Source organism: Gigantopelta aegis, chromosome 3, assembly GCF_016097555.1.
Source record: "Gigantopelta aegis isolate Gae_Host chromosome 3, Gae_host_genome, whole genome shotgun sequence".
NCBI lineage: Eukaryota > Metazoa > Mollusca > Gastropoda > Neomphalida > Peltospiridae > Gigantopelta > Gigantopelta aegis.
In genome coordinates this window covers 20971524-20982272 of record NC_054701.1, presented here as the reverse complement: position 1 = coordinate 20982272, position 10749 = coordinate 20971524, and the positions used below count along the sequence as shown (strand labels likewise).

The following is a 10749-nucleotide window of genomic DNA, read 5'->3' as shown; positions in this document are numbered from 1 at the left end:
TTAGATGTTTAGAATTATTAGATAACTTTATTGAGACCCCCACCAATCTCCATGTTGGTGCATTGTTATGTGGATCCAAAATGGCAGACATTTTTTTTTTTTAATTAAGTACTTAATGCCAAGTAACATATCCATTTGATGAGGTTAATCATCCGGAAATTACCTATTTTAACGAAATCTGTTGGGTTAGCATACATATTATTTCAATATGAGTTATTTTGAATATATGTTTTATTATTCAATGTTTAAAGATCTACAGCTGACTAACTGTACAAGTATATGGAAATGTTGTTGATAACAATCATTGTATTCTTGTACTGAAAACACATCCAGCTAACCAAGATATTACATGCCCACACTAATTAAAAAAAATGTACATATATTTATTTGTTAAACAATAAACAGTTGGGGTGGGGGGGGGGAGGGTTGGCATTTTAAACTTAGGGTGGTGGGGCGGTACACCCCCTAAAACCCTTCCCCTGGATGCATGATTGATTATTATATGTGCATTATGCATATAATGTCTAATCACGTTGATTTAATTTAGAAAAAAAAAATTAAAATGAATATACTGGTACTGAATTCACATACCATATACTTGAGGCAAGTGAATGATTCTTTTTTGGCATTGAAAAAACCCCATTTGAGGTTATATTAATGACAATTTAGTGGAACTATTTATAGGGTAAATGCTAACAGATGTTTTTAACCCAAAATAAGGCTTTAATTAAAACACTGTGCTAATTTTGAGGTCTTCTGTCAATATTTGCTAAACTGAGTTATTTCCCCATAATAGTAAATTTCCATTTTAGGGAGTTAGGGGCAACTTTATGTTTTTTAGGTATTTTTTTTAAAATAGTTCTTTTAAAGGTATTCCATCAGTACAGGAAACAATCGTTATAATTCTTGTCATATTTAGAAAGTGTCCGCGGTCCCTAATTAAAGACCTAAATTTATCATGAAGAACTAGAAACGTAAACATTCAAGGAAGATCAACACGACGCTAGAAACATCTGTAATATACATTTTATTATAGAAAACGTCAGTTTAAATTCACACGCATCTTCAAACGAAACTAGATCCACATATGATGGATACATTTATACAAACACGAATACGTGTATTAGATAATAATATAAGAAAATGTAACAAAAATATATTAATAAATTAAAGACTATATAAATATCTTCAGCAGAAACATAATAACAGTCAGCGAAAAGAAAACCTCATACACAACATTAAGAGTGGTATTTAATGTATATAAAGAATAAAACCATAAAACCTGAATCAAACTTTGGCAAAATTAGGCTGGTGTGTTACTTCATTGCACAGACACAAACTAAAGACCGGGAGTATCACAACAGTTTACCTACTAAAACTATAATAAGCTAAAATGAAGTGTGGTTTTTTTTGCCACATAGCTATAATTCAATGACAAGAATGCGTGTCTCTCTCTTATCTTATATATCTCATGTACATAACTAAATTGTGTACGTAAAATGTACTATTACCGCTCGAAACAGGAATATGATTTAACATTCCTAACGAAACCTGCTATGTTAACTTTATAATACTGATATTGTATATTAATATTATCATTTATTCAATTGTATAATGCACCATTATTGTATGTTAACTATATCACTGTATTGTTCTCTTGTTACATATTGTAACGTGTCTGGGTGTTGTTAAATAGATCCGTGTTTAGTCGGCAGTTCAAAGCACATCTTGGTGTCGGTTAAAGTTGAGCTCTATCAGAATGCTATATTTCCTGGTAAAATAAAACAAAACAAAACAAAACAAAAATACACAAACAAACAGAAAACAACAAAACAAAACAAATAAACTAATAAACAAAACCAAAACCACGTGAACTAATTTATCGGTTTGCTGTATGCTTCTTGGTGCATGTTTGTTTTCGGTCATACTGTTTTAATGTTTTTCATAATTTGATATTAATATTTCAGTAATACCAGATGATGAGAAGTCAAAATATATAGCTAGCCTAGCTACCAATCACTAATGCATTATAGTTTTTGCTGTTGTAACTTGCCTTTTGGATGTTAGTAAAAGTTCATAACTCAGTTCGGACTATAAAACAATGTCGGTTTGATGTCATTTAATTGATATTCGAATATTCACTCATAATTTCCATTGAATATTGAAATACCATTTTTAGACCGAATACCGACAACTAATGGTTTTGCGCAAGTCTCTCACTGTGTTCTTAAACTGCTTAAAACATGCTGCTTATATTCAATTAAGGTTCAAGCATGCTGTCCTGGGCACACACCTCAGATAACTGGACTGTCTGTCCAGGACAGGGGTTTAGTGATTAGTTGTTAGTGAGAGACAAGAGGGTGTAGTGGTCTTACACCTACCGAGCAAAGCGCTTTACCACTGGGTTACGTCCCACCCCATTTTGCGAAGAATCCAGGTTTAGTCTGGACTTTAATAACGGTCGTATGAGGGGTTGACAGTATCCAGATGGAAATGGGTCAATAATGGCATAGGCTGCAATCATCATGACATTTGTCAGTGGAGAATCACAGGGCTGTACTACAGACCTATCACACATCGTCATGTTCTACTATTTACTATCATCATGGTGCACGATGTGTGTTCCAGGATGACAATGCTAGTGCTAACCGTGAACGTGTTGTCACAGATCATCTACAGAGACATCAAATCCAGACCTTTTTTGGCCAGCAATGTCCCTCGACCTTTCGCCTATGGAACACGTGTGGGATACCTTTGGTGGACGTATTCAGCAAAGTCAACAACAACCACAAACGCTGGTACAATTTGGCAAGGCACTGCAGGAAGAGCTGCATTGCGTTCCACAGGCCGCCTTATAAGAACCATGCGACAAAAGTGTAATGCATGTATTGACGCTAGAGTAAGTCCAACACGATATTGACAGCTTGTGATTTCAATGTATCCACCCCTGACTGGTATTACATTTATTGTGAGACTTAAAACATCGTTCATGTTGTTTATCCAATGCAATCTAATGCACATGTAAGGTATGTATATGTTAATGTTGATATAAATGTTGTAATCATTACAATGTTATAGGATTTGGGGGAATATCCCCTACATTTTGTGAGCAGTATATTGTCAAGTAATTATTAAAAACAGTAAATGTAAAAAAATGTAAATATGCATTTGCAACTAAGATAATACACTTTTAAGGTCCACACACACATTTCTAGGAAAAAGGTCCAGTTATTATATCTAGGCTATCTGTCCTGGACAGAGATTTATGCGTTATCGAGACAAAAGGCTTTCGTCTTTACATGTCTCCGCCTAGGACTGGAGTCTGTACTGAAATACAGTACCAACCAACCCTAACACACAGTTTTATTTCTATCTAGACTGGGTCTGCTGGCGTCTGGTTTCGTGTGTTTGGTTTGTACATTTAAACTCAACGATGTTTTAGAACGAACAGGCGCCAGGGAGCCAGGGATTTTCTGCTCTGGACGTGGCGCAAGAATACCCTTAGACTCCCAAAAGTCTGCGATTTGTAACAGGTAGTCCCGTCCATAGTGTGCCAGCTCTTTTACTTCTGCGGGTTTGCCTATTAAAAGAGAAAAGACCCTTTCATATTAGTTTATCTAAAGACATTCTACGTAGTTCCATGTAAGCAGGACCTAACGTAAATAATACATAACCAGCTACAGTCCAGGGCCCCGTTACACGAAGTACTTGTAGCTAAGGTTAATTGTAGTGACTTACGGTGAATTTTACAACTGGCACCGTAAACTTTACAGCTGTTCCACAAAGCAACCTTACGGTAGTCGTAAATGCCCCTTTAATGATTAAAATATTATTTACGAAGAAGTATGAATTAGTTAAATAATGAATTGGTTACCGACTTTGTGGAACATCTTAGATGTATTCATTGGTATCGGACATCCATGAAGTAACTTTGTCAGTTTATTTGCTAAAGCCCAGTTCTCACTTGAACGATTTTTCGTACAACTGCGGTGCGACTAAAAGATTGTACAGCCGTGCGATTCCCGTACGATTCCCGTACGAATTACCTAGGGCCCCCCCCCCCCCCCCTCCCCCGCGCAGTCTCACTTGTGCAACTGCCATGCGACTGCCTTTCTGCACCGGGCTCGTATACGCTCGCATGAGATTTGCACAGGTTGCACGACAGTTGCACGGAAGTCTGATGGATGTCGCACGGGAGTCGCAGGGGGTCGGTTGGGAGTCGCACATCTCGGCTCCCTTAAGACTCACGTACGACCCCCGTGCGACCTATCATACTGCCGTGCGACCTATCATACTGCCGTGCGACCTATCATACTGCCGTGCGACTGCTGTGCAACCTCTATGCGACCAATGCGAACTGTGCGAACCTAGAGACAGCCGTACGATAATTTTAAACATTTGAAAAATGTCGCACCGGCATGCGACATGTCCGAAATACACACGACACCCCTACAACCTGTGCGAATCATCAACATACTGCCGTGCGACCCCCGCACGCCCTGTACGATTTGGTGGTCGCACGGAATTCGCGTAGAAAATCGTTCAAGTGAGAACGGGGGTTAAGCGCTAATTGCCGAATGCATGACATGCGAGTTATTTCCCGTATTTTCGTCTGGAAATCGTATGGCCTAGAATGTTTTCTCATCGAACGCCAAGTTTTATAAAATGTATTTGCTATATATTAGATCCATTTTTATTCAAAAAGTTAGTATCCTTAGAAAATGACAAAATCATCATTTAACTGCCATTTGATAGCTACGTTAGTGGCTTACAACAGCCTCGTACCTACTGTAAATGTTCACAGTAATTTACGACGATAGAAACCTACGCCGCGTCGTGAACGGGCTGGCGATCGTAGAACAAAATTAAGCTCGCGATGGTAGGTATTTACGGCGATAGTAGTGCTAAGATCGCTTCGTGGAACAGGGCCCAGATCAGCAACAATTACACATTCTTTTATTAGAACTATTACCAATCATAAATAAGCATCATGAAAGTACTGCTAAAGCAATACATGTCCGCTTATCGGGCCCAATTACTTTCCTATCTCCTAAGTTCAAGGGCCATAACATGAAAAATGGCTAAATCGCCATTACAGTTAAACTTGATATGTAAGAGTATATGATAAAGCTATATACAACATTTCATTTCAAGTCCTTCAGGCATTGAAAAAGTCCGAAAAATACATTTTGTTACTGCCTAAGTTGAAGAGCCACGGCAGTAACAGAAGACTGCCGATAGTAGGGGAGTTTAGTAGTATAGTAAGTTGTTACAAGTGCGTCTTAACAATGCCAGAAGTAACAACTGAACACTCTCCAAAGTGACCAGACTAAGCTCACAGCTAACAGCTAAATCTTGATGGGGAATGACAGGTGTGTGGCACCGATAGTCATAAAAGAGAAGCACTTGACGCTGTTGGACAGACAAGGACTGGAAGGTGTACAGCAACAGAAGTTATAGGAGGAGTTGCCAAATCGGGAAGAAATCTGTTGGAATTCAAAGGCGAGAAAGGAAACAGAACAGTGGAATATATATATATATATATATATATATATATATATATATATATATATATATATATATATATATAGTTAAAAAAACCATAACAGTAAAAAAATTAGTAAATTGCCATGAAAGTCAAATTTGATTTGTAACAGAACACGATAAAGCTATGTACACAATGTCAGCTCATTATCGCGAGGTATTTTAACAACAAAATGCAGACTTTTTTCGTACCTCTTACGTTCTGTCAAAAAGAGGTAAATTGTAATAAAAGTAAAACTTGATCTGTAGCAGTACATAATAAAGCGACACATACATTTTCAGTTTAATATTTTGAGGCATTGGGAAAAAAGTCTGGAAAATAAATTTCAATATCATCTAAGTTAAAGGGCCATATCTCTGTCAAAAACGTGATAATCGCCATGAATGAATGAATGAATGAATGTTTAACGACACCCCAGCATGAAAAATACATCGGCTATTGGGTGTCAAACTATGGTAATGGGAAAAACAAAGTGATGATCAACATCAATATAAAAATTCAACAGGTAAATAAAAACACAGTGTAAAGGACTGTGTAAAAAAAAACAAATATCAAAGATAGATATAATTAAAATTGAGAATAAAATTCAGTATCGCGTAAAAACTGCAATAAAAGTTCTGGATGGAATCGAAATGATTCGATCACATTTCTTTTTCCAAATAAATCTTTTCGAGTTGCTGACAACTGCTTACACTCCACCAAAATGTGTCGCACAGTCAGAAGACACTGACAGTGCTCACACTGAGGAGGAGGATCTTTCTTTAAGATAAATGAATGGGTCAAGTAAGTATGACCGATGCGGGCACGACACAAGACTATTTCATCCTTCCTGCACTGTCTATAGGAGGTCTGCCACTCTTCCAAGACTGGCTTGATAGCATGAAGCTTGTTCGCAACCTCACCGTCCCAGTCACGTTGCCAAGTTGAAAATATAACAAACCCTGGCATGAGGCACATCCAAAGCAGACTTGGCAGCAAAATCTGCCTTTTCATTACCCCTGATTCCCATGGCTGGGCATCCAACAAAATACAACATTTTTATTGGCAATAGATAAAAAGACACACTTTCGTATCACCATTCCATTTAAGGGATGGTCCAGCTTCATATTTCGTAAAGCTTGAAGACACGAAAGTGAGTCTGTAAAAATAATAAATTTGGATGTACTAGAATCCTTTCGTTCTTCCAAGGCTTTAATGACTGCCCAAACTTCAGCACTAAAAATCGATGCTGAGTCAGGCAGTCTCATGCAAATGATAGTGTCTGAAAGAAAAACTGTAGCACAAGCCACATAATTTCCATCCCGTGATCCGTCTATATACACAGGAATGTAATCACGGTACTTGTCTTGAATTTCCATGAAAAACTGTTTATATACAACAGCATCTGTACAATATTTCTTCAGATGCACCAGATCAAACACAATTTTAGGTAGTGTAATACACCAGGGTGGTAAAACAAAATATGAAGGAGTTTCCAAAGTGTCAGTTAAATCAATGTTGGAAAGCGACAAAAAGCGCTTAATGCGAAGACCAAATGTATGAATAGCATTTAACAACTTCATATATTTGTTATCAAACACCACATCATGTGTTGGATGTTTTGGTAAAGATTTAATCTTGGCAGCATACTGCAGAGAAAGCTTGGCACGTCGAGCACCCAAACAAGGTTCGTGTGCATCAATGTACAAGCTCTTTACAGGAGATGTTCTAAATGCATCAAGACAAAGCCTAAGTCCCTGATTGTGTATAGGATCTAGCATCTGCAAGTAAGACTTGCGTGCCGACCCGTACACAATGCATCCATAATCTAGTTTTGATCTGACTAAAGATCTATATAGACGGAGCATAACCTTTCGGTCTGCTCACCATTCTGTATTACCAATAACTTTTAAAATATTAAGAGCGTTCAAGCCCTTCTTTTTAACATATTTAAGATGGGGCACAAAAGATAGCTTCCTGTCAAATATAACCCCCAGAAATTTAGTCTCCTCCACAACTGGAATTGGATTTTTGTCCAAAAACAACTGTGGATCTAAATGAAGACCTCTTTTCTGGCAGATATGCAAACAGTTTTTGCCTTTGAGAATCGAAAGCCATTGTCAGTTGCCCATTGATGAAGTTTATTCAACAAAGCTGCAACTTACGTTCAATGATACTCATATTGGACGATCTGTAACAAATCTGAAAATCATCGACATATAACGAGCAATCCACACCAGGAGTTAAAACTGGGTGATGCTGTTAATTTTCACAGAAAACAGAGTTACAGACAGGATACTACGTTGAGGCACACCCATCTCCTGTGGGTGAATATCAGACAAAGTCGACCCCACCCGCACTTTAAAAGATCTATCTCTTAAAAATTGAGATATAAAAACAGGAAGTCGACCTCTTAGGCCCATGCCATGGAGGTCGTTTAAAATCCCATACTTCCACGTGGTATCGTAAGCTTTCTCCAAATAAAAAACCCCACTGAAACCAAGTGCTGATTATGGATGAAAGCTTCCCTACAAAACGTTTCAAATCTAACAAGATGATCAACCATGCTACGTCTAGATCTGAACCCACATTGCACGTTAGTGGGCAATTTTTTAGATTCAAGATACCAGACAAGTCTACGATTGATCATGCGTTCCATGGTTTTACAAATGCAACTTGTCAGAGCGATAGGGCGATAACTAGTAGGATTAGTTGGATCCTTACCAGGCTTGGAATAGGAATGATAATTGCTTTCCTCCAATCAGAAGGAAAGTCTCCAGAAATCCAGATGTTATTAAAAATATTCAAAAGAACCATCAAAGATGATTCAGGTAAATGTTTTAATAACTGATAATGAATTTCATCTGGTCCTACTGAAGTATCATGGGCTCTACGAAGAGCATCCTGCAATTCCTCCATAGAGAAACACCTGTTGTACACTTCAGCATTTTCAGATGAAAAATTAATAGACTACTTTTCAGCTTTAGTTCTGACAGATGTAAAGGCATCTGTACTGAAAGCAGAAGATGAGTTATGAGAAAGGTTGTCTGCTAATGCATTGGCAATGTCACGATGAGACGTGACATCCGTATCATTGACAGAAAAATGGATCCTATTCCAAACAGATCTTACTGATGTTCGTGAATTCAACTTGGAGACAAAGGTTCTCCAAGATGTTTTCTTACTCTGTCTAATCTCTCTGTGAGCCTTAGCCCCAGCAATACGAAATGCATCCAGGTTGTTCCCAGTAGGTTCACGTTTGAACCTCTCAAGGAGCCTGTTTCACTCTTTGAATGCATCTTTGCACGTATCATTAAACCATGGTTTATTGAATCGCTTTGGCACTGCCGAAGTCTTAGGAATAGTTTCATCTGCAATATCTTTCAAGATGGAAGTGAACAAAGACATGGGATCATCAGCATCCGTAATGGCAAATTGTTGCAGTCGAGTGCTGCATAGATGCTGAAACTGACTCCAATTTGCCTTCGCCAACTTCCACCTTTGAACCCTTTCAAGTGATGGAGGTCCATCATTCTCCAAAATAATGGGAAAGTGGTCACTACCACAAGGGTCTGAACCAACTTTCCAGGAGAAATCAAGAAAAAGTGAAGGACTACAATGGGTTAAGTCTATAGAAGTGAAAGAACCACTAGCAGAATGAAAATATGTAAGACTTTTATCATTAAATAAAAGTAAGTCATTTTTGAGAATTAAGTCTTCCAATTGTTTACATCTAATATTAATATCCTCGCATCCCCACACAGTGTGGTGACCATTACAATCTCCCATAATAATAAAGGGAGAAGGGAGCTGGTCAATAAGATCTTGAAGGTCCCTAGGATTAAAATTAAAATGATTACGAGGTAGCAAGTAAACCGAACAGAGAGTAATAATTGTATGAGCCGTGACCTTTACAGCCACAGCTTGTAAATTTGTAGTTAATGTTACTATACTCTGAGGTATGTTTTCATTAACAAGAATGGAAAACCCCCCAGATGCTCTGTTTTCAGTTTCTTGAAATTTGTGATAGAGGTTAAATCCTCTCATTGTAACATGATCAGTGTCCTTCAAGAAAGTTTCTTGAGGACACACTACAAGAGGATTATGTGTTTGAATTAAAAGACTTAATTCATCAAAATTGGGCCTAAGCCCACGGCAGTTCCACTGTAGGAATTTATTTGCCATTTGGTGGAAGTATGGGCATTATCTTAGGTTTTGGAGGTGGTCTGGTTGATTGTGGATAATCTTGTGTAGAGATTTCCATCTCATCCAAATCATCCAAAGCGTCATAAATATTTGAAAGTGGCAGCGGTTGCTGCTCAGATTTCTTTAAGCGTCCCGAAAAGTCATCTTTGTGTGTTTTGTTAGTTTTTGTTTTTGAAGTTTTACTGGGACCTGGTTGTCCCATGTTGGTACCTTTTGGCAGATTCAAAGAATCGGAAGACACCTGAGTTGCCGTTGCTGTTTGTTTGTTAACAGCTTTTGTTGCCTGTTTTTGTGCCTCATTAATGTCTGATAGTTTCCTAAATCGATCAGCGTTATTTGGCCAGGTAAGATCTGTCTGAACCAAAGTGCTTGTTGTGGAAACCGCTGCAGCTACAGCATATGACTTTCCTGATACAGCAGGAGTTGTGGCCTCAACAAACTTTCTGGCTTCGGGAAAAGACAGATGCTTTTCAACCTTTATCTGTTGTACCTATTTTCCAAGTTTCCATTTCGGGCACTCGCGAGAGTACGCAAAATGTTTACCCTTACAATTTGCAGATACCATGTCAAGCTATCATGGTCAAACTGACCACAGCGGGCACATGTCACCTTGCCACGGCAAGTATTTTGTCCATGACCATATTTTTGGCACTTAAAGCACCTTAAAGGGTTAGGGACAAAAGGTACAACGGGTATTTTTAAGTACCCAGCCTTGATAGAATCTGGAAGCAGTGGCTTGTTAAATGTGAGGATTAAAGTGTTGATCGAAACAAACTCGTTATTTCGACGCACTTTAATCCGCTTGACGAAAGTAACACCTTGTGAAGAGAGATTTTCACAAATCTCTTCTTCACTAACTCCTTCCAGATCTCGAGATCGAATGACGCCCTTTGATGAGTTAAGGGACGCGTGTGCACTGACTTTAATTAATATGTTGCACAGTAACTTCGATTTGAAAAGACACCTGGAATGGCATTCTGCAGAATATTCTGCCAAAAGCGATCCATTCCTCAACGTCT

General features: G+C 38.2%; 1 protein-coding gene across 1 annotated transcript in view; it reads right to left on the bottom strand.

Moving 5' to 3' along the window:
- Positions 1 to 1012: 1012 nt before the first annotated feature.
- Positions 1013 to 10749, bottom strand: part of LOC121368546 — a 22532-nt gene continuing 12795 nt past the window's right edge. Inside the window, exon 7 of the mRNA XM_041493282.1 lies at positions 1013 to 3580. Coding sequence (XP_041349216.1) covers positions 3351 to 3580 — 230 coding nt within the window. The 3' untranslated portion in view covers positions 1013 to 3350. The remainder of the gene's footprint in view (positions 3581 to 10749) is intronic.